At 32.3% G+C, this 25965-nt stretch overlaps 1 protein-coding gene across 2 annotated transcripts; it reads right to left on the reverse strand.

The window, feature by feature from the left end:
* Positions 1 to 6061: 6061 nt before the first annotated feature.
* On the reverse strand, positions 6062 to 24166 carry pea (ATP-dependent RNA helicase pea). 2 transcript variants are annotated; one of them, XM_023156451.2, is made up of 11 exons: positions 23982 to 24166; positions 23656 to 23925; positions 21063 to 21811; positions 19515 to 19676; positions 17317 to 17707; positions 16691 to 16963; positions 15865 to 16635; positions 14536 to 14777; positions 12269 to 12562; positions 10634 to 11139; positions 6062 to 6454 (listed from the first exon to the last, which is right to left on the reverse strand). In XM_023156451.2, exons 1-11 carry the CDS (start codon positions 24073 to 24075, stop codon positions 6232 to 6234), a joined length of 3975 nt encoding a protein of 1324 aa, XP_023012219.2. In that variant the 5' UTR covers positions 24076 to 24166; the 3' UTR covers positions 6062 to 6231. The 2 variants fall into 2 exon arrangements, with proteins under 2 accessions (XP_023012219.2, XP_074035900.1); XM_074179799.1 differs by lacking the exons at positions 23656 to 23925; positions 23982 to 24166 and adding an exon at positions 23176 to 23351.
* Positions 24167 to 25965: the final 1799 nt, after the last annotated feature.

The following is a 25965-nucleotide window of genomic DNA, read 5'->3' on the forward strand; positions in this document are numbered from 1 at the left end:
TCACTTTTTCTCTATCTATTACTCTCTCACTCCGTCCCCACTGTGAATTCTGTTGCCATGACGCCATCACAGCTGATCACAGAGACTCGTTCGTGATGAAGATGATGATTAATTAATCAATTAATTGATGGATGTAGTCGTTACTACGTGGTAGGAAATCATAATGAACAAAAGAGAAATTAAACTTCCTATGTTTTTTACCACTTTTATTTATAACTAACGTTACTGCAGTTTCGTCCTATAAGGACATTTTCAAACTCGTACAATATATAAGGACATTTTCAAACTTATACAGTATATTATTATTTGTAACTAACGTTACTGCAGTTTCGTCCTATAAGGACATTTTCAAACTGATACATACTTATAGTTTGAAAACATTTTCAAACTTATACAATATATAAGTTTGAAAATGTCCTTATAGGACAAAACTGCAGTAACGTTAGTTACAAATAAAAGTGGTATAAAACATAGAAAATTTCATTTCTCTTTTCTTCATTAATTAATCAATTGATTATAACAAATTAAATTTTTTTGAGAATTTTTTTAAATTATTATCTTATAAATACAAGTATTCTACTTAAAAAACATACACTTATTTATTTGCATGCTATTTCCTGAGCTTTTCAAATAATTAAGTTCAATGAATTGAAAAAAAAAATTAAAAAATATTGTTTTTCTCAGATTAAGCGAATCCCTCTAGATAATCGTCAGATTATGAGAAGGCAAGTCTAAAACATAAAGATGAACCATATATATCTTAATCTGACGCGCCTGAGTATTTCAAAATGGCGAATTTTTTTTGCACATTATAATAATGGCCGCGAGTTTGAGTCAGATCGAAATCGTCAGATTATTGAATGAGAGCTTTTTTTTTGTTGCACTTAACACCCCCTTGGAAAATCTGACGCGCTCAATTTTTTTTTCTTTTCACTTTTATTCCTTACGTACAACCACCCACATCATCAAACGATCAGATTAACATACCAACATTATTAAAAATACATAGGACATTGATGCTATCAATATCTGACGCGCTCGAGTATGTCCATGCAACAGTATTTTTTTACATATTTAAAAATCTATAGGCCGCTTCCCCCACCGATGAAAAGGTATATATTATATAACATTTTTTTCTTCTTATCATCTAAACTTTGCAACCTAATATGTCTCAATGACGCTCGAGTAAATCCCCATTTTGCATCGTGGGCTCCCCTGCTATAAATATCGAAAAATTTTTGTTGATATATATTTGACATTTAACTTATTTATTAATTCATTTTCATTTCAGGTCACAATAATTCGTTTACTTTACAAAACTTGGTGTTCTTACTTTCTTTGAATTGATATACTCCACTTTCAAGTATTTCGTTCCAGTAATTCAATATTTTAAATAAATCCAACATTTCACTCATTTTCATTTTATTTGTTCTTCCTTAGATTTCAAATCTGTTAACACACAATAGATATATTAGGGTTAGGCTATGTTCACTTAATCAGAAGAGTAAACACCATAGTGCAAGTGCCTTATCTAGCCCAAAGATCCTTAACTGAGCGAAGAACAACCCCCCTAACTAACGCTACCACTGCCACCAAAACCCCTTCAACTCTGCTTCGCCAAACCACGACCCATCCGCGATCTGCCGATGGAATTTGTCTCTTGATGAGAAGGTTTCATAGTCTTGGACAATATCATCAACTTTGTCGATATCTGTCCTTGTTAGGACATTAAGGTTTCTAGGTTTGGCTCAAGACTCGAAGAACGATGCCCATGTGGATGAAGTCCTTCAACCAGTGAGCAAAATTAATAATCAAAAACAAAAATCGAGTATATTATTCGGAAAAAATAAAATAAAAGGCTATCAACATCAAATGAAAAAATATACATTCACCTCACTGTGGGAGGTACCTACTCTACTAACTTATTGTTGTGAAGCGCAGTCCTGGCCAGCCATATAAGTTATCTGAATAAATTATATCATTTAATGAAAGCTTTCCTTCAATTAATTTCATTTCATATAAACATGTAGCATGTTGGATAAAACTATGTCTATCTTGCATTTTCAAATGAAGTAGAACAATAATCTTGAACTATTTTGCATCACTCTCAATGTTACGTGATATATCATACATAAAAACCAATTATTGGCGTGGCAGTATTTTAACATCTATGTAATAACTAACATAACCACTGTTACCGTTGATTTTGAAGTTTATTAAATTACATAAAAGAAATACTCCTACTCTTTTGGTAACCCGAATTTTATGACTAGAACAAATAATATGTTTACAATCTTGTTGATTCCTCAATCTCGGTCAAGGAGACTGTAAGCGTCATCGTCGATTACTTTCCTGGTACCTCTAATCTACTCTTTCATCCCTCACCATTTGGTCTGCCCATTCATTAACGAATGCAATCCATTCGTTCTCTATTCCATTTTGTCCTCGCAGCCTACACATCTCTCTCTCTTTCCATTCTCTCCAGTCAACTCTCCGTCCAAACATCAATCTATTACATGCTTAGCTGTTTGGGGCTCACTTCATGCACTTGGGCATCGTTCTTCTAGTCTTGAGCCAAACCTAGAAACCTGTCCTAACAAGGACAGATACCGACAAAGTTGATGATATTGTCCAAGACTATGAAACCTTCTCATCAAGAGACAAATTCCATCGGCAGATCGAAGTCATATAAATCTAAACTTTCTAGAAACAGTGCCAACAGTCAAAGAATTAGAGTTGCCCTTGAAGCAAAAGAACGACAAAAAATTTAAAATAAGAAGATAAGAATAGAAAAATTTGAATGTTTGACCTGCAAACTATTTCAGAAACATTTCAAAATTGTGAAATTTCCAAATTTGTATCCGGAAGCAATTATCCAAATCCTGTGCCATGTACTTCAAAAGTTCCATTACTCAATTTCCAGATATTATTCACGAGACACTTATAGAAAGAGATTTTTTTCTTATTTAATGACAGATAGATAAAAATTATGGGAAACACAGTGAAAAACTTGGAAATAAATATAAAGTTGGACTACTTTGAAAGACAAGACAATATCAAGTTACTAAAAAGCAAGTCAAAGATTACGCGATGAACTGTGGCTGCTCATCATTCTGAGGTTCAACTCAGTACTCCTCGAACTTCACTGTTTAAGAACTCATTCATTTGAACAACTGCGTTTATGTGGAATAAAGTTCCTGAGAACAGTGATTCAAATCCAATGTGAATCGCTACTTTCGAAGGAATTTTCTCTCAAAGAGGCCCTTTCTAACAGGATTTGATTTTCATCAATCTCTAGTGGCAATGCTAATGAGATTCAGGAAAAGAAAGGTAGCATTCTCCAGTGACATGTCTCGCCAAACTTGAATGAGGCGAGAAGATCAAGATTCTCAATGCTTTTTAAAATGGAAATCAAAAAGAATTTTTCTTCAGTTTTCCTCATTTTTTTTCAATGATGGAGAAGTAGAAAGCTAAAAAGTTTCTTCCCCAAAAATGTTTAATCTCAAACTTCAAACTTCAGTTATGTTCTCTGAAATGTTGCTTGATTCACTTTTTTGCCAATGTGTTATCATCTGCGAACATAGTGAATTTGCCTTTCATGTTGATAGATCATTCATGTACATGAAGAACAGAAGAAAACAGATACTGAACCCTGAGATATCACAAGATCTTCCATTCATTGTTAGTAGTAATCTTTATTATAGATATATCCTAATCTTACAAGATATAATAACTAATAATTCAAATTTAAATTTCCATACAGTGCCAAAAATATTAATAACATTCAAATCGGTATATAGATAATGAAGATAAAATAGGTAAAAAGATAATAATAAAAAAGATACACAATTTATAAGAACCAATGTTGAAAACAAATATTGATATAGTAACACACACTATATACATATTTTACAACCAACTAACGCTCTAAGTATTCCAATAATTTACTTTTAAACCCCCTTATATGCCTCTTTAATGGCATTTACTAAATTGTTAAATTCCCGTAGTCCCTTATAGAATAACTTTTTCATACCGCCACCTGTGTGAGTTCTATTTATATGAAAATTAGCATAACACCGAATCTCGTGTTCATGTATTTTATTCAAAACAAAAAATTCATTAAAATAAGTTGGTTGGAGACCTTTGGTTATTTTAAATATAAAAACCATTGTTAAAAAGGATAATCGATAAGCCATTGCAGCATATTTAACACGTGATCAATTAAAGTATAACGACTGCATCTTAAGATAATTCTCATGCCCCTATTTTGGAGTTGGGAAGCCCTATTTTGGTTTATTAAATGCATTAAAGTTGGACAGTACTCAAGATGAGGTTTAAATACATATATAAATATATGTATAATATATAAAATTTTAAATATATAAATAAATATACAATCATATATTAATATTCTGGAGTTAACAGTCAAATTATTTACTGTTCTAGAAAATATATATATTTTTTTAACATATTCAGCATGACTGTGTTGTCTACAATAACTCCCAGATACTTCATTTCAGACACATATTCCAAGGTAGTGTTACCAGTTACCAAGCCAGCACAGAGCATGTTAACCCATAACGATTCAACTTTTTTATCAAGATATTTCTGTCGATTGATTCAAATGCTCACTTGAAGTCAAGAAAGACAGCTACAGTGTATTTATTCTCATCATACGCATTTTTCCAGCTAGAGATAGTATATCCATCTAGAGTAAGTTTTTTGATTAGCTGATTCGCAGGAATGATTTTTGTGAATCCTGACTGTTGACCTAAGAATAATTGATTATTATCAAAGTATGCAACTAATTGTTCATAAACTGCTAGTTTGGGGACTTTCTCCAAAGTTGACCAATTATTTATTGGGCGAAATTTGCTTGCTTCAATTGTATTACTAACCTTTGGTGTAGGAATAACAGAAGTTATTTTCAGTTGATTCAGAAATATTCCTTTATCCAGAGATGTATTTACAAAGTTTAATATCACATACCCAAATACCTCTTATGTTTCTTTTAAAAATTTGCTATTAAGTACTTCAGACTAGTTTTTATTGTCTAAGGAAATAATAATCTTTTGCAGTTCAGTCATGGTTAAGTTTAAGTTTAGAAAAAAAACTGTTTATAACTTTATAATTTGTGCATGACCATTCCTCAGATTGCGGGATACTATTAACAAAGTAATTATTGAAGTTCTCAACTATCCCATGCTCATTTCCAATAATTATTATTGATCTGTTTTCACGAAAGATGATTTTATTCATTTTATTATTGTTAACCGGATTTATTACTCATATAAGATGTTTCCACATTTGTCTTGGATTATTACGATTCGAGTCAATTTGTTGTTCATAACAAAGTGTTTTCTTATTTTTTGACATACTGATTTCTAACAATTTTATAGTTTTCCCGGAATTGATTTCGCTGAGGTGAGTTGTAATTATTTTTGAATGTTTTATAAATTGTGTTTAGTTCCTTAGCTTTTTTCTAATCCACGTCATAGTAAGGTAACGTTTCATGTTACTTTGAGACAGTGTGTTAAGATGCAAGATTATCCATAATTATTTTAGTTTTATCAAATATTTCATTCAGGATTTCGTTAACATCAATTGAATTCAATAGCCATGTTTGATCAATCAGTTCAATACTTATGTTTGAATATGCCTCAGAAGTGATATATCTAACAGATTTTTTTCAGGAATAGTTATATTAGATTTGAAACACTGACAGATATCAATGAATGATCAGTTATCTTACGCGTACGAAGACAGATACTTGAACATCGTTAGTTACAACATAATCTATTAGGGTTTTTTGCATATATTGTAATTCTAGTATACTGCGTCACTATTTGAGCAAAACCATACATATTTAACAAATTTTTGATTTTTCTGCTATAAAAAAAAATTGTTATCTGCATAATCAATATTAACATTACCCAACAGTATGAAATTATCTTTAAGAAAATAGTTCCTCCAAACAATCAATAAATACAGCATCATTTGAACTTGGCGAGTGATACATTTGAAAAAAGTCGATAGTACCCTCTCAGCGAAAAAAATGATGCTAGACTTTTGTTTTTCTAATTGTCAGAACTGAAAATTATGTCTTATTATATAAATTTTGTTCAACATTGATATTTCTTAATATATATTTAAAATAAATAATATCTATATACACAAAATTCACAAACCTTTCATTAACACACACACAATAAAAAAATGAATTGATAAAAATTAGTTTCTTCTTCTTCTCACTCTTGATATTCTCCAAGCATTGGCTTCTTCGTACTTATTGTACAATGGCTCCAGCCTCTGGTTTTTCTTGAATTTGGACAGCTTTGTTGGATCCGAGAATTTAAAGAATGCAGGGGCATATTCAACTAACCATTTTGGATCGATGGTAGTTACTTCTCTCATATATTCTTTTGTTGTTTGTACTAGCTCGTGATATATCACCCTGAAAATATATGTATATTAGTTTTGCAACAATAAAATCTCTTATTTTTATCAAAGGAACACTGAACATATGAATTCAAAGGCAAATAGAAGTAAAAATCTATTCAACTTAATTTTGAAAATGAGTGGACAACTAAAGTATCTTTTAGATCAGGGGTCTCTAAACTACGGCCCGCGACAGCCAATGATTTACTGTCATCAATCTGGCCCGTGACAGCCAATGATTACCTAATTGTTGTCACTATTGCTGTGATAAGTTGAAGAAGAAAACACAGAATGATAATTACTCGGTTTTATTTACTTGCAAGGTGAAACTTAACGACAGAAATGATGACAAAGTAAACTTAACTTAAGTATCTAAGTTTAAGCATTTTAATAACTAACAAATAATTGAAATGGATCACAGTAAAACAAAAACACTAATGAGATTTATGTAATTGTGATTTTCCACCGACAATACTTTGTAGTTGTGGATCAATTTTACTTGTACCAATTATCAAATGAGATTTAAGATGTTCATCGGTTAATTGAGATCTGTAAACATTCTTTGTGTACTTCATCTTGGAAAACGTTTTCTCACACAAGTAAGTAGTACCAAAAACAGAAAACAACCCACGAACAAATTTATGCAAATTATCAAATTGTTCCAGTGGAAGACTTATAAAATTCCAATAAAGATGAATTTTGATATTTGTTCTTAAGCATATCACTGCACCGTAAATCAATAATTTCCATTTGGACTTCCGGAGCCAGGGTTTCAATGTCAGAATCAAAAGGATTTTGAAAAAGCTTAATTTCATTCGCAATGACATCAAAATATGAAAAACGAGTATCAAAATTTATCTTCACAGCACTCAAAGTTTCGATTGCAAAATTGACGGGAAATTCAGTCTCTGTAGTGTGGCTGAATATTTCACATGTTTCAAAATGTGTGAAACATTTTTTACGTAATTGCGATTGAAATAGTATTATTTTCTGCCTGAAGGATTTGATATTGGTGTATAAATCAGGGAGAAGCTGATTTTCTCCTTGCAATCTCAAATTCAGTTCGTTCATATGATTTGTCAAATCGACATAGAAGGCTAACTTCCACATCCATTCACTATTTTCTAAATCGGCAAAAGGGCGCTGCTTCTCATTTAAAAAAATTTCGATCTCTGCTCGAAGTTCAAAAAAGCGCTTTAGGACTTTTCCGCAACTAAGCCAGCGTACGGCAGTATGATATGGTAAATCATTTTCTCCAATCTGTTGAATAAACTCTCGGAATTGTCGGTGATTCAGCCCAGTAGTGGATCTGATGAAGTTAACAACTGATATGACTGGTTTTAGAACTTCAGATATATCCAAACATTTTCCGCACAAGGACTGTTGATGAATGATACAATGTAAGACTAATGGTTTTGAACCACCATCATTTTCTACAGTCTTTGACACAAGTGCAAAAACTCCTTTATTTTTACCATACATATTTTTGCCTCCATCAGTTGTTATAGATTTCAAATTTCTCCATCGAAGGTTCTTTTTATTTATGGCATTTTCAACTCCCTTAAAAATATCTGCCCTAGTTGTCGTGCCGTGAATACTATCAATATCAAAAAGTTCTTCATACACTTCATAGCTTTTATCTACGCCTCGAATAAAAATCAACACCTGAGCAGTATCTGACACATCCGTTGACTCATCCAATTGTAGAGAAAACCACTCATGATGCCCATTTTTGTCAGACAGTTGAGATGATATATTTTCTGCGATGTCTTGTACCCTCTGACACTTTTAAATAAATTTACCTTTTCGGAGCATATTTCTTCGGCTACTGCAATCAAGCATTCTTTTATCATTTCTCCATCGGTGAATGGTTTGCCACATTTTCTGATTTCAAGAGCCACACGAAAGATGGCGCGAGTTGCAGACTCTTGTTCAGTATTCGCTTTGGTAAACAAAGATTGCTGCGATTTGAGTCCGCGTTTCAAAGCTTAAAATTTTTCCTTCCGCAAACTTCCTGTATACTTGGAGTAACTTTGAAGATGTTTCGATTCATAGTGTCGTTTAATTTTATAGTCTTTGAGAACAGCTATGGTTTCATTACAAATTAAACATAGCGCCTTATTACTGGACTCAATCACAAAATACTGAAAGTTCCATTCGTTCTGCATTCAATGTCGATTTTTCGCTTCTTTTCCATACTAACAAATCACACATAAAAACAATAAGTCAAATCAAAATACTTTTATTGACGGGTGTTACTTTATTTCACAATAGACACTTTCGCTTCCTTCGTCTTTCCTACGCAGACTAACTCGCAGTTGCGCCGCTAGCCTTTTTATAAGCAATTATTACTGCCATCTCGAGGTGATCGGAATACACTAGCTAGAACCAGAACTTTCTCGAACCAACGCGGTAATTTCAAATATTTATTTACGCCTAATGCCATCTAGCGGGTAGCTGAAAAAGATAGTACATAGTACCACTACTCGCCACTAGATGTCGTTAAGTGTCACAATACACAATAATAATTGAAATGCAAAAAAAGCGTAAGTTTGCTTAGGTCACGCACTTTGCGACTATTCTAGTCTAGAAATATACTTAAGGGCAGAAATTGGCCCTTGGAACAAACTGAAAAAATCATTATGGCCCGAAGGCTTCAAAGTATCGAGACCCCTGCTTTAGATCATTCTTATTCAAGACGTGTTAGTGCCTTATAATAGTTATCTGCATGAATTTCTGAGCCAAATGGTGCGAAACACTCAAAAGATAACAAATGCGAAAATGTGTTGCATGGAATTCTTATGTGATGAAAATCCATAATATATTCAAGAGATACTTTATTGTGAGATTTTCACTGATCACTTTTAAAAAATGCAACACATATTTTCCTAATCAATAGCTTCTTCAGACGTGTCTTTTCTGCATTATCGATTCTCTAGAATAGCAAGATTACGTCGTGTTGAGAATATTATTGATTATGTACAAGTACAAAAGAACCTGCTTTTTGTATGGTGAAAAAAAACCTGAACATTGAAGGTTATAAAAGGATGCATTCTGTGAAAGTTGTAATAAATTAAATGACATAAATAATTATTAGCATTGAATGAAAAGATTGCACCACATTTTCATGTGAGTGATGAAGTTTGAATATAGTGACAAATTTAAGTTTTCACAGGAACATGCTGAGTCAAACAGCAAAAAATTTGAGAAAAAATGTAAATTGAATTCAACATGTCATGTGGAGAATTACTCACTTCAAACACAAATGATTTCTTGGAAAATCCTTTTTCAAACTAATTAACAGTTTTTGAAAACACTGGTTTCTTTTTCTATGTTGGATGTCTCGAAAAATATATATTATGTCATAATATAATGTATTCCTTCAGAAACTCAAGTAAAGGATTATGTAGCGTCAATTGATATTTCTGATATATGATGATAATAATAGTAATAATTTATTCCCAATCGATAATTCTGGAAATGCCTCAGTCAATTGTTATGAAAGGTGGTGTAGGTCTGAACCATAAGGTTGGATGGGGTATTGGTTGCCTCCCACTCACGAGATAAATAAAAGTAATGTGTTGAACATTTGTCAGATAATATTGGACATATTACAGAAATAGAACAAAGGGCAGTTGGCTATCAGGTTACAGTTTAGATGCTAAAAAGAACATATGAAAAAATATTTTCAGTGATTTTTTTAGCTGAAAACTTGTCAGATGCTTATTTATGTATTGTTTCAAATTATAACAGCCAAGCGATCTGAATTTTTGATATTCAATTTAACAAAAAATACAAAAAGCTGATGTTTCATTATGCCAAGAGATCGTAAGGATTGAATGCCTTGTTTTGCTATTAAGAATTAATCTTTATCAAAAAGAAATTCAGGGGCTATAAACGAGGCCTAATGAGGAAAAAATAGAAATTTCTTACAGTTAGTAGTCTAAGAAGATATCTAAAAGAAGAGATAACTGTTTCCTTAGTGAATAATAAAGTATACAGTTTATTTTGGAGGTGTGCTAGTATTGAATATGAAAAGCTTTCAAAAAAAAAAAGATTGATCTCTGAACTTTACAAAGTTAAAATAACTCTATGCAACACTGGTGATCTGAAAAAATGCACAAATCTGTGATACCTTTCAGTTTATCTGTGATACTGTTTTCTATATATACATGAAACTTTGAATAGTACTCACCACTCAGGCTGTCTGTTGAACAGAGCACTTGAAGGATGTATGTAAACCACTTGACCATCCACCAGGGTCCTATATCCTTCTTGAGGATCCTTCTTGCTGGCATTTCTGAAAAACCCTGAACATATAGCCTTTTGTATCCTCACGGTATTTCTTCCTGCTGATACAACGTCCAGTTTATGCCGATCCATAATACCCAACAATTGTTTTCTAACATCTTGGGCACGCTTCAAAGTCCTTACTTGGACGAAATTCTCATAACACCAAGCATTGGAAAATTTGTTGTTTTTCCAACTATTATACACAGCGAGAAGGGTGAGATGGTCGCCTTCAGGCTGATTGAACTTTGCTTTCTTTTGGTCAGCCAAAGCTTGTTTATCTTTGGGTCGATAGAAGACGTTCTGCACGGAAAGCATGCTGACAATTGTTAAAATTTCATCAGAGCATAGTAGATCAACTGACATTATGAGCATCTTGGAAAGATTGGGTTCTAGAGGAAACTCTGCCATCTGTAAATAAAAGGTTGATATTAATTTCGATTACTGAATGAAAGACTCTGATATTTTTTCGCAAACCTAACCAATTCAAGGCACTAATTGAATATTTGATAGCTCCAAATTGTCAATTGAAACAGATATTGCTTGTTTGAAGGTGGCTGACAATGTTTCACGGTGAATTTCATTAGTTTGGACTTCCACAGTCATCACCTGAAGACGATTATGGATACTAACAATCAAAACGCCGTGAAGTAATCTGTTTTGAAATTTTTTAATTTTCATTTCATTTTACTATTTTCAATTTTTAGCTTATATTTATTTTATTGTTATTTCATCTCAGGTTTTTTTTTGCTTAATATAATTGTTATTTTCAGCTATTCATTTTAATTTTCAATTTTATTTGTTTTCTCAGGGATTTGAAATCATATTATATCATATTAGACAATAGGAGTTCGAACTAATGAACATTTAAAGTTAATTTCTTTAGATTTAATGAATATCAGATATTGCTTGCATAGTACAGATACACAATACTTTATCAAAAACATATTAGATTCAAACAAAAAAGGTCAAATATTTCGTATAATATACATAATATATGATAATTTCATATTTTTTTGATATCAACATGTCCATCAACTTATTCCTTTCTACTATTGAGGGCTAAAATGAAGTAACAATAAAATTATAACTTGTGTGCTTCATACAAACTACATTGAATATTTTGGTATTTGTAGATGAGAAATTTGCTTCTACCTGGTTTTATTTGTTCTATCGGCAAACATGTTTGAAGAGATTTGTTTAGTCGAAAAGAAACTTTCTGATTAATTACAGTTGAAACAGAAAAGAACAATGGGATCCTGAGTAATTTCTCTCAATTTTACGATGTTTTTCAATGTTAATTTTTCTAATATAAAATCCCAATCCAATATTCTATTTAAAAATATACTGACATGATCATGCTTGCTTGAGACGATTTTGATAAGTAAATACATCTGCTAGATCAAACTGTTTGAAGTACTTATATGCATATACATTATTCTTACAATGTTAGCATTTTATGGAATAATGAACTAAACACAAAACTTTTAACTTCCACTACTGAAGAAACATGAAGTCAACTATATTCAAACTAACTTACCCTTCTACCTAGCCTTGTTAGCAATCCTTCATCGTCCAAAGCTGATAACGAATGAAGCTGTTCCAAAGCCATGATTAGTGATTCAACTGGTGGTGCATCCATGAAATCAAAATTCAGCAAGTCATTGATACCCATTGTTTTGAGTTGGAGTACGGTGGTTGTTAGATTCGTTCGCTGAATTTCTGGAACCGGGGTTGGCAACATTTCGTCCCTATATGCCCGTTCTGTATAAAGCCTGTAACATTTTCCAGGGCCGGTTCGTCCAGCTCGTCCTGCCCTTTGCTTGGCTTGTGCCTAAATAAACAAATTACTTGTTCGGTACCTCTTTCAATCTGCATTTGACTTTTGAATGTTAGAGCACATTAAATTGAACTAAATGCTAGCAGTATGAGTACAAGAGATTAACGTTTTACAAAATCAAATAAACACATGTATGGAATGAAATCCATACCTCCATACTAGAAAAATATATCACAAAATTATCGGCAGGTCAAATGTTACTTTTGAAAATATGTATTTCTAATGATTTTGGTCTAGGTTTTCCTAATGATTTTTTGTTTAAGTTCTCGGAGACATTTTAAAATTAAAGATGAAGAAACTCATTTATTTTCGTTGATAACATAAAAAAATGTAGCAAAAATGAATGTGACCTTAACAAAACATATATTTGTAAAAGCGAGTGATAATAGTCTGTGCATATGCAAATTTCCAAGACTATGTTGTCTATAATTAGGATATTCATCACTATAACACATATTATTATTGAATTTCATTCAAAAATAGCGACATGCCCCAGTTTAGCACAGGTGTAATTTAGAGTTGAAATATAGTTCAAGTCCAATGCTTATAAATTCAACTGCAGTAATTACAAAATTCATTTATATACAATGGCTTCCGCCAGTGACTTCTTTGGCATAAACTACAGAATATAACTAATATACTCTCATACATCCAGAACCCATGGCCCATGGGTATACCTGGATAAAAAGTGGCCTCTCTCTTCTGGATAATAAACCTATTGAAATTGGATTGGAATCTACTTGGGACATACGAAATTGCAGGCAAAAACTATCGTACACAATGAAAGTCTGTAATAACTGCCATTATAATAAAGTGACAATCAAAAATACCTCAATTTGTTGAATTCATAAGTAGTGGACTTGAACTATATTTTATAATAAAATTACAACTCGAAATTGCACCTGTAATGAAGAACTTCGTACAGGTGTGGAAATGGCAACTTTTCAGTTCACCCCGTTTAAATTACTGCATGAATTTAAAGTATTTTTCACAAAGAAATGCCCATTTTTGTCCAAATTATTGAAAACGACATGTTACCATCAAAAAAAGGACTAAGAAGTTATACAGATACTTATCATAACAATTCAAAGGCTAAAATCTGCCTCCATCATCAGAATTGGCAAAAATCTAATGATACCTGCAATTTTTTCTTTGGTCTGCTTTACTTTTAAACGTACTCAATAGATAACAAAGGAGTTTTTATATTTTTGAGATTGTGTGAGATGAAAATACCCCAAAAAAGTCGATAGAAAATTAGAAAGAGCAATTTTTAAACATTTTATTAATTAGTATGTCAAATACTTGTGTGATGTACTGTTTGGAATCTTTGGTGTATATTACTGGTGTATATTATTGGTGTATATTATCCCAACGCCAAATCGTTATTTTTAACACCTCGACATGTGTTTCAATCACCAAGGCGTTGAGATAAAACTCCAGTAATATTCAGTATGTCAAGTGTCAAAAGTGTCGAAATGAATAAAATCGCTTATGGGAAATAAAACTTGTCAGTTTTCAAATTAATTTTACAATACACTCTCAATGTTTAAAATGTTTTCATCTCTGTTAGCATAGGAAAAATTAAAAAAGGAATGGATTGTTGTGTCCTCCCTCAGGAGGAAGAAACTTTTTATTTGAAAAAAATAGATTTTCAAAATATCGACATGTCCAAGGATTTAAAAAAATATATTTCTATCATGGAGATACAGGTTTCATTCCTTCATAGGTTTTCACACTATATAACAGTTCATATATCACCAGTGGTATATGTGTTGATGAAAGTTATATCTTAGTTAACACGTACACCACTGATGATATCTACTGCAGTAGCAGAAAAATCGTTTTGTTTCAGTCGACTACGACCTACAAGCTAGGATTTTGTTCTCTTCAATAGTATAATTATTATTAAGAAAGTGTATTTGTTTACTACCCATGAAAACCTCAACCATTTGATAAAAAGTTCTTACCTGAGATATGGGTGTCACGACTAAAGAATCCATTCCAGTTTTAGAATTATAAACTTTTTGCTTCACGAATCCGGGGTCTACAACGTAGAAAATTCCATCTATGGTAAGTGATGTTTCTGCAATGTTAGTAGCAATTACAACCTTCCTGCTGCCTGGTGGTGCAGGTTCAAAAATTCGTGTCTGCATTTCAGAAGGAAGTGCAGAGTAAACAGGAAGAATGATTAGATCAGGAACATCAGGACCTGAAAATAAAATTTAGCATGAAAAAATTGCAACATGCTCTTTTTCAAACAAAAATAAAATGATCATCCTCTACATTTCTGACAGATTCAAGCAGAAGGTTTTACAAAGGATAGAAGCAGAGAAAGTAAATGTGCCAATATTAACACTGTTTCAGATGATGCAGGTTTTTTCGAGTTTTCCTGGAGCTGAAAAAGCAAATGCATCACCGGAATCAATGAAGTCGCCCAGGAGCGCCTATTAATTTTTATTGTTGTTTTATAATTTCACAAATAAAGTTATTGATCCTCAAAAAAAAATTTATACTGAAGATACGATTTAAGAATATGCATAAATCATCAATAAAATATGCATATTCATGATAATAATTACAAATCTTCACAAAAGAGACTTCATTTCCAATACACGTTTCACTACTGACTGAATTGAATTTTAATTTGTTCAAAAGGAAAATCAAAGAGTATCTTATACGAAATTGTTTTATTCTATTCAAAGAAAGTTATTTTCTGTGGGGGAAAATCAGTTTTTCATCAACCTTTTTTGAGGTATTTGTTACCTTCCACAATCTGAAAAAATATAAAAATTATAATGGAGAACTTTATACAAGTGTAGAAGGGCAAACTTTTTAGATTACCCCGATAAGTTACTGCGTAAAATCAAAGTATTTTTCACAAAGAAAAATGTTCTATCAGTAACTTGTTATATTTAATAATTTTGCCTATCAAAAAAATTGCTAAGAAATAATACAATACTTATCTCTACGTTTCAGAGGCTAAAATCTGCCTCCGTCTTCAGAAATGGACAAAAAAATTCTAAGATATTTGCAGTTATTCCTTTTTGATTATTTATTTCTTAACTTCTTTGACAGATGTCAAAGGAATTTTGAAATATGAAATTATGTCAATGTCAATTTAATGCTTCTTTTATATTGTTCACTCTATTTGCACACTAATTTGTACCAACTGTTTATGACACAAATGTATATTCATAACGTGATGAAATAAAAAGAAATACACTACAAAAATTTTGAGTATGAATGAAATGAAATGAATGAATGAAAGAATAATTCAAATCAGTATAAATTCTTACCTAAAGATTTCATTCGCTCGTATAAAATCTCACAAGCAGTGTCAATTTCTTCTTGTCCAGTCAAAAACAAAAGAATATCACCAGGCGGCTCCCTCAAATGAATCTGCATAACAGTCACCAAACTAGCGTCCAAATAATCAGTCTCTGGCTCTTTTGTATATAAAACTTCAACCGGAAAAGTCCTACCAGGAATGGTAAAAATAGGAGCTTTGAAAAAATACTCTGAAAACTTGACTGCATCCAGTGTAGCAGAAGTGACAATCAGTTTTAACTCCTTTCGTTTCAGAACAGCCTGCTTCAGTAGCCCAAACAGTACATCAGTATGGATTGTCCTTTCGTGAGCTTCATCCAGCATAATAACCGAGTACTGTTTCAAGTCCAAGTCCATGAGACATTCTCGCAATAACATACCGTCTGTCATGTACTTGATCATTGTTTCTGGGCTCGTGCAATCCTCAAACCGTATGGTATATCCAACTTCTTGCCCCAATCTGCAACCGAATTCTTCAGCAACTCGTTTTGCCACAGACATGGCTGCCACACGCCTTGGCTGAGTACATCCAATTTTTCCCCGAGCAGTTAGTCCCGCTTCGGCCAGGTACTGGGTGATCTGCGTAGTTTTTCCTGATCCTGTTTCTCCTATTACAATGAGGATCTGATTATCAGTGACTGCTTTTCTTAGTTCTTCTTTCAGTTTATAAATTGGAAGTGATTGACGTTGTTCAATTATTGATAGATTTGTTTTCTTTCCAAATGAAGATTTTTTGCCACCTGAAAAAATCAAATTTGTGAAACAGAACCAAAACTTAATGTAGTCTCAACAAACCTATCACATGTTTTTTCCACTCTGGTAAGTCTTGTGATTGCAAGCCAATCCCTCGGACAGTTGTAGCCTTGGATTCTTCTTCTGGAAGAGGGTCTATCCAATTCTTATTTTTTCCTGATGGCTGAGAATCGACTTCCTGTTCTCGTTGCAGCATCTTCTGTTCCCGCCTTTCCTTAGCTAAAGCAGATTGCATCATAGCAGCCTGCGCTAGAGATCCGTCTGGATTTTTAACTATTCGTACTGGACTCAGATCATGCACAGCTCGACCATGACCTGAAAATTTGTGATATTAGTTCATTTGCATAAAATTTCCTTTTAAAGATATTATATTTCATTATACATTATTTATTCTATTCAACAATATTACTCTATTATCCTGTGTTTACTTTCATCGGTAAAAAATTGTTTAAACTACGTCAGTTAATATTAACCTCAAAAGTTTGATTGCAGTACTTTTATTCATTTTTAATGAAGCGTTTTAATGTGCAAAGTTTTAATAGAAATATACAAATTTTTTGTAATACATTTTTATCATTCTATCGTAATCCACACTTAATAGATTAATTTAATTGTAATATTTTCTTATATTGTAATATTTATATGAATTTTCAGTTAAACATTCTTACCTTGTAAAAATGGCGGTTCATCTTCAACTAACTCAATTTCTATATCTGCTTCGCCTCCATCCTCATCTTTGGGTAACAGTCCTGTATCTTCATCGAACTCAGGCAACTCACTCTTGTCAATACATCCGGATGATATCATCTGATTGATTTCCCATCGTTCAGGGCTAGAAATCCTCGTAACTCTTTTTCTTGAATCCTCCTCGCCTTCATCGATGCTTACGGGAAGTCTCAGCACTGATGTGCTACTGTATGCAGGTCTATCTGGGTTTCTATCTTTATCTTCACGCTCCAAAGGAGCATGAGAGTGAGGGTTCAAATCTTTACCGGTCATTTGGCAAACATCTTTCATAGACAGCGAGACTTTTTGACCTGTCACAGTCAGTACTTTCACCTGAAATAATAATTAATACATTCAAATATGTTGTATAATCTTGATTTAATTTTAGCTATTCAAAATACATATTAACATATAAGACTGTTCAAAAAATAAAATTAATGTTCAAATTTCGCGGGCTATGTACATTTGATTGGCGATTTGAGAAATGTGAATGACTACGCTCGGTCGGGACGCCCCAGCACATCAACAACCGACGAAGAAAATTGTTACAGATAATCGGCGCATCGCTATTAAAGAAGTTGCTGAGGATGTCGTCCTCATGCCTCAGCCACCGTATTCAGCAGATTTGGCTGCCTGCGACTATTTCATGTTCCCAAGATTGAAGAGACCCATGAAAGGGCGGCGTTTTGAGACGATTGAGGAGATGAAAACGGATCAATGAAAGAGCTCAAAGATATACCAAACAGTGTATATCAGAACTGCTTCGAGGATTGGAAATTATATATTGCATAAGCTACTTCCAGATTATCTAAGTGAATTTACTACGATTAACTCCCAAATACATAACTATACTACTAGAGGAAATAATATGTATCATCTCCCTAATTGGAAAACGGCAAACTCAATGAAATCGCTATTCTATAAAGGAATCGATGAGTTCAATAAGCTACCACAAGACATCAAGCAATCTAATACCATTTATGTATTTAAAACGAATATCAGTAAACATATCCAGTCAATATAAATCACCAGAATGTATTACAACATAATCAATCTTGTTCACACGAATTTATATACTTTAAGGCATTATTTAATTTTTTAGTATTTGTCTTTCTTTTCTTTTTATTAAATAACTAGTCTAGAAACATGTTTGTATAGCTATTTTTTTATTTTTATATTAGGACACGTCCTACTAAATAAATAAAGTTCTTCTTCTTCTTCTAAAGCGCTGGTATAAGTATATTATATCTGAGAGGGACTACTTTGAAGGGGACAAAATAGAAATTGATGAATAAATACAAATTTTTGAGAAAAATGAAAATTCACCTTATTTTTTGAACAGATATCTTTTACAAGACGGGCACATGCTTACATAATATTTCTACATAAATTGTTGAACAACCAAATCAATTGCCCAACTCTTCTCTGTCAAGTCAATCTGCATGTTCCCCCAAGGAGGACACGTAACAACCAAACTTTCAGTCTCAACTTTCATAGGTGTAATTATGGAAAACATTCTCCTTTGTGCAGAATTCTATCAAATGCCAATGAGACCAATATTGATTTTTTTCACATCACTCTTAGATATACTCTACGTGGTATAGATTTATAAGATTATTTTTTTATCACAATTTCATTTCAATTTACTCTATGTAGATTGATTTATTAGATATATAGATACCAGAATAGTTAACTTTCTGAGGTTAATATATAGCATAAAAATTTCCATTCAGTTGGGGCCTATAAATGTTTTGAAATATTATCCATGTTTTTCAACAGTTTGATACAAAGTTGGGATGTTACCAGTGAGAATGGTCAACTACAAAAGGTGTAAATTGTTTGAATATTCACTGTAAAAAACGTGAATTAAGGATTGCTTATGTCAATTATCACAGTTGATTTACAATGTTTCATCAGAAAAAAAGGACAGAAGTTTACTCAGAACATAAATCTTTAACGAATAAAGATAATATAAAATTGACTGTCTCAATATTATTCATAATTTATACAAATAATCAGAAGCTTGAATGATGATTTACTAAAATAAAAAAATATGAACTCCCAAATATCATAATTTATTTGCGGCATTATTTCATGAACCCAACAAAAATAAAATTCGAACTGAAAAGTTCTTTCATACCTTAATTTTGCTTCCTCTAGAAACAACTTCAGAGACATTGGTTACTCTCCCCTCCGCCCGAAGTTGTGATATATGAACCAGTCCTTCCCATCTTCTTCTGAGTCCCTCTAGTTGGACAAAACACCCAAATGGCACAATGTTTGAGACTTTTCCACAATATATCTGAAATAATACATAATATTTTTCAATCTTGCTCAGAAAACAGAATTTCATTCTTATTGTTACAGGATTCACAATCAACCTCTACCACAAAGTTCAAAATTGATCCTGATTACAAATGTGGATTTCTTTCTATCAGAGCACTTATTTTAAAACATAATTCAATAATTTTTTTCTTCGAAATTTGAAACATATCGTATCAGAGATAGTTTTTGGGTGGGTTGAAAACTAGTTATAGAAAAGAAAACAATTTCAGTTATAGTGTATATGTAAAATATATGAATATATAATAGTGGCCGCGAAAAATGCTGTACAATAAGGAAAACATTTTTTTGAAACACTGTATGCTTCATAAAAATTGATGGACCAAAAATGCAATAGTCAATTTTTTTTATTGTACAGAGAGACATCAAAAAATGCAAATTTTATTCAAGGAGTACCATTATTATTGAGAGTATCAAAAATTTTCTTAAAGAAAAATGTTTGTGTATTCAACAAACTATAATGAGATTTTCTAAATGGAGTCATTTACACCTCAATTTACATAATTTTTTTGAGTGAAGTATAGTAATATTACTTGATAAGGAAAAAAACTACATTTTTAGAATACCACAAAGAATTTCAACAAAGATTTCTTCGAAAATGGGGATAGTTGATTGTATCAGCTTTTTGACATTTTTAGCATAACTTATGAACCATTAAATATATACCAGCAGAATCTTTTATTTTTTAAAGTACTTTTCTGGTATAATGTTGGAATCAATAAATGACATTTCATTTGAAAAACCTTACTTTAAATATGCTACCCTTTCTACTATATTTATAAATAATTTTAAAAAGCTCCAAGAATTAATATCTAAAACTTTTTTACAAAACAATTTCTGATACTTGAAATGAAAGCTCAATGTAAATGAGAGTTCTTTGCTTTTTTTCAAAAAATAATTTATTCATTTTCACCATCTACATTTGTTTACTGTTGTTGTACTACCACGAAATCAGTTCTGGATCCATTGAAATCATTACAAAATAAAATGATCAAAATCAAGTTAACATCAAATTAAGAAGAAAAAAACGGTTTTATTGATGGATTTTTCCAAATTCCATGTTAACATTTAACCAAGAAAATCAATATTTCAATAAAAATTTCTCATTACCGTCAATCTCTCTCAGTCCAACTTCAAAACAACTACTTCTCATGCTAGTATTATGACATATAATGTATATTGAATGTTAAGCCCATATCTCTCAGGAAAATTGTCTTTTTCAGATAAGTATTTGGCAAATTTTACTGAGTAGGAAAGCTGAGTCACTTAAATGTCTCTAGATTTATATCAACATTTTACTTAAGGTTGCACTAGAGTATGAATTAGATATTTGAAGTAAACAAACCTTTCCAGGAACCGGGTCATCCTCAAACTCAGGGCTATTTCTTTCTTGTTTTCTCTTTTCCGGATTCCTCTCCCTCCTTTTTTCCCTTGACTTATTTCTTTGGTGTCTTCCTCTTGATCCACTTCTGTCTCTTCTAGTTCCAGATCTACTTCTACCTCTCTGATCTCTTGATCTACTTCTACCCCTTCTTTCTCTAGATCTGACCCCATCACCCCTTTCTATAGATCTTTTTCGCTCCCTTGACCTTTTTCTAGGTTCTTGGTCTTTTCTGGAATTGCTATCAGAAGATCTAGGACTTAATCTTCGTCTCTTAGGTGATCTACTTCTTGATCTTCTGCTACTTCTGTGTCGGGAAGTTGACCTTTTTCTATCGTTTCTATTTTTACCATCTTTACTTCGGCTTGAATCCTTTTCAATGTTATCTTTTTTTGAAGGTGCATCTGCTTCAAACTGTTTCATCATATCTGCTACAATATCTGTATCAATGCTGTCATTTTCATTCCCTTCAAGATCAAGTGGTTTCTGAGGCTCATTAGGAATGGATAATCCTGGAAATTTCTTGGCTAATACTTCCTTTTGAGTAATGGCAGCCTCTTCCTTCGACTGATTTTTTGGGGGTTTCATGTGTTGAATAATTCGTAGTAGATTAGCAATAAAAGAATCAGAAAATCCAGACCCACAGTCCACGAGTGCTTTGGTGAATGTTTCAAGCGTATTGTTTTTTTCAGATAAATGTATGATGAATTCAGCTGAAAAACATATATTAGGTTATGATCTGAGATAATACGAATATTTATTCAGAAAAAAACTTTATGTTAGTCTATACTAACTAAAATCTATATATTCAAGTACCTGAATTTCACCTTAATGGTTGAAATGTGTACCGTGTACCCGAGTTTAAGAATCAATCAATTAATCAACATTACAAGCGAAATGAAATTGTACACATTTATTTACCTTAGTTTATGTACTAGTTAATTACCAGTTACCACATGTGAGAAAATATTCAATAATGGGGAGTTATTTAATTCTAATTGGTCATTCATTAAATGACCGGAATTCTTAAATCCATTTTTTAAATCTAAACATTCTAAAAGATTCGGTTTCAAACTTTTCTAAATGTGGCATGTCATTGTTGTGATTGAACTCTTGTCCTGCCTAAAAGACAGTTTGCAAATGCGGAATTGGTTCTTCCATTCACGAAATTACTTCTATCATCTTCAATTCTATAGGAAAACTGTTCTCCCCAATTGGTCAATGAAATTTTGGACAAGAGCCACAAGTCAACTTATATACTCTCAATCTATCCGACACTGAAGTTTTGTCTTTATTGTTTTTGATAAATTTGCTTCACAAAACTTCAGTGTCGAATATATAGATTTTAGTTAGTGTAGTCACGTTAGTACAGCGAAACACTTATTGCGTTTTAGTAAAACTGTGCAGTGAAAATCTTACAATGAAGTGTTTCTTGAATACGTTATGGATTTTCAAAATATAACAAAGTAACAGTGAGAGAAATAAGATATTTTTAAATTCAAAGGAGTACATATTTAGGAGAGATTGATTTTTATACAAGTGCCTTATTCTGAAACATCTGATATCCGCCTTTGAGGATGTGAGTGTTCCATGTAGGTGAAATTTTACCTCTTTCATATACTACATCGTCTATCAATCCTCTGAATGATATATAATTCAATTCATAGCAAATGATTAAAGATAAGAAAAAGGGTTTTTTGTATAATTCAATGTTCAGAAAATACATATTCTTTCTTGTAATTCAATGTTTATATGAAATTAGTTGTTTCAAGAGAGCTTTTTCTTCCAGTTTGTGTCTGAAAGTTACTTCTTTGCATGATCTACACATCGTTCTAAAAAGTTTATTTTGAAATTTATTGCGTTTTTCCTTTTTTTGGAAGATTACCATATTTTTTTGTGTAAAGGTAGAGAAGTAGGAAACCAAAATATTTCTTTTCCAAAGATATTATTCAAATAACATTAAACATATTTAAAATAAAACAACGAAATAGTGCAGTCAGAAATTAAGTAAATGGATTTCAGAAATTTATGTTATTTTAATAAAAAAAAATAATGGCTAATAGAAAAAAATACAAACTATGAAAATCCACTAATTAGAGTTTTTTCATTTGATATTTGAATTTTATAATGAAAGAGTGCCTCCTTATTTTTTCTGTAATTGAATTATATATAATAATCCCATCATGGTGTATTGACTTCCAAAATGTGTTTGTGTTTTAGTTTTTAACAGTAATTTGGTTTGTCTTATGCTGTGATTAGAATTCATGCAATATATTTTTCAATATTTTCTTTGAAGGACAGTAATATTCTTACTTGTCCAAACAAATATTTTTTGTTGACTAGCATTATTCCTGTTTTTATCATTGAAGAGAACCATTTTTTTCCAGTGTTTTTTGGCTTATTGGGAATTTTTATTTGTTATCAGTTTTTTGTTCAACTTTGACTTTTTCCTCTAATAAATATGTATTTTCAGGTAACGAAAAAGGGATTTAACAAGGACTTTCAATTTGAATTACCCCGTCAGTACATTTGATTGAAAAATAAATTTTGTACTTACCTACGTCTTTATCATTGAGTCCAAGATGATTTTCTAATTCTGTACACACTTTCGATACAAGAGACAGGTATTCCAATTTTTCTACTTCATTCATCTTTTCAGTAGTAGGAGCTTTCTCACTCATTTTAGCGATTCTACCATTATTGTCTTGAATAATATGAAGCAGGTCAGAAATGAAAGAATCCGACAATTCAATGTCATTATCTTTGATTACTTTTGTAAAACTCTCAAGAGTATTGTTTTCTTCAGATAAATGTATTATGAATTCAGCTAAAAAAATATTATTATTGAATTTACCTACAATTAGCATTTCCATCTCAACTTACCTACGTCCTTGTCGTTTAACCCTATATGATTCTCCAGTTCTGTACATATTTTCGAAACAAGGGAGGCGTGCTCTAATTTTTTAGTTTCATTCATTTTGTGAAGTGATTAAAGAAAAGAACAAACTTGCATAAACTTTTTATAAAAAATATTTTATTTGTTAGTTATGGTTATGACTAGGAATGACAGAAAACAATACTTCTTCTTCTCTTTTTTTTATGGTTTTAGCTTCCCGTTGGCGCAGTAGACCAGTCTCCTCCTATTGCATAACGGATGTTATGTGTTGTGTTGTTGATAGTCCACGTGAATTGAAGTTTTCTTGCGTAATCAGAACTTTTGGCTTGAGTATTTGTGTTCTATCTTCAATAGCTGGTAGGTATTCACCGGACAAAGAATACATACAAAGGTTGTGATATCAGGATTGAAACTAATGAATTTGGGATAAGGAGTGGATGTGGGTGTACCCCCGCCGCTATTATAATTTAATATGGTAATACTACACGTATACTGTAGTTAATTGTTTCCATTACCAAAATGAGACAATTGATGATAACCGGAAATGTCTAATGCTAAAATGTACCTACCTGAGCCATCAAAATGTTGAAATAATTTTTTTACATCCTAAATCGACCAATCCACGATTGTACTTATCCCGACAACAGAGGGGCCGTGAGATTTTTAGTTTGGAGGGTCAGCATGATAGAATGGCATTGAATGGAGACTGTTAAGTCATCAGGAGATCGGATCCTCTTCTCTGTATGGTCTGCGATCATGAAAAAGCAAAAATTGAAGCATTTCTCTCTAAGGTAACTGCCAGAGCGGCTGATGATCTCGATTTAGTTTGCGACACTGAACGAGGTGATCACAACTATGTCACCGAGTTGGAGCTCGTTCAGCAAAAGGCCCCATAAAAGCCGCAGAGAACAGCCTATATCCATTGACATAACGCGGTCCTAAGAGTACTTCACTATTTCCTTCAGCACCTGTAGGGTATTGACGAGACACCGTGTTGCCTTATGCTCCGAGGTATATTGAATGTGTTATGGGGAATAAGAAGTGCTAAATTTTTTGGAATCATTGATTCACCTCTCTGAGGCTCATACAAGTTGATGAGCTGATATAGTTCTTCTCTGCCAACAGATCAAGACAATATTCGTCGTGGAAGTTTCAGCTCCAGATGAGATGAATATCGTCCGAAAAGGGGAAAAAAATGGGTTATATATCAATATATTTTTTCGAACCCTGCAGACTCCATCCGACCACTTCTGTTTAGAAGGCTGTTTTGTTTGTTGGAGTCCTTGATGGAATGATGTCCTCTTCATTCTCGAATCTCAATATCATGCTAGCTTGCCACAATAAGGCAAGACATCTTGGACGGAGAAATGCAGAAAGCTGTCATTCTTGGTTTATTGCGTCTGCTTAGGACATATGATTCTTGGACCCAATGACCTCTCACTTCACAGTGTGGGGAGTAGTCATTGGTTGATGATATTGCTGCGCCTTTCCTTATGTTTCGGGATGGGGCTTGACCAGTTCAATCATTTGTATAATAATGATAATAATAGCTCCTTATTTCGATTTGAGATACGAAATATATAATTAAATAAAATCAAATGTTTGGCGTCATTCGGTTGAACTATTCTGCTATGTAACCAATCACCACCAAGCAAAATACTAAGACATTCATACAGAAGGAAAACAATCGTATTTGAATTGAAGGGGTTATATTTTTAGGAGTGATTAATTTTTGAGAAAGAAAGTTTTTGGCTTTCTACTACTCCATCTTGATACAAAAAACAAGGATGAGGGAATCTTCCAAGGAAAGTATAGAGTTACTTATTTAAAATTGATTACTTCCTTCATTTCCTTGGAAGATTCCCTCATCCTTGTTTTTTGTATCAAGATGGAGTAGTGAAAGCCAAAAACTTTTTTGATATAAACGTCGAAATTTGTATCACTAAATAACTTACCAATTTGCTAGTAATA

Source organism: Leptinotarsa decemlineata, unplaced genomic scaffold, assembly GCF_025532065.1.
Source record: "Leptinotarsa decemlineata unplaced genomic scaffold, Ldec_3_MD MMD2_tig00026282_RagTag_RagTag, whole genome shotgun sequence".
NCBI classification, from domain to species: domain Eukaryota; kingdom Metazoa; phylum Arthropoda; class Insecta; order Coleoptera; family Chrysomelidae; genus Leptinotarsa; species Leptinotarsa decemlineata.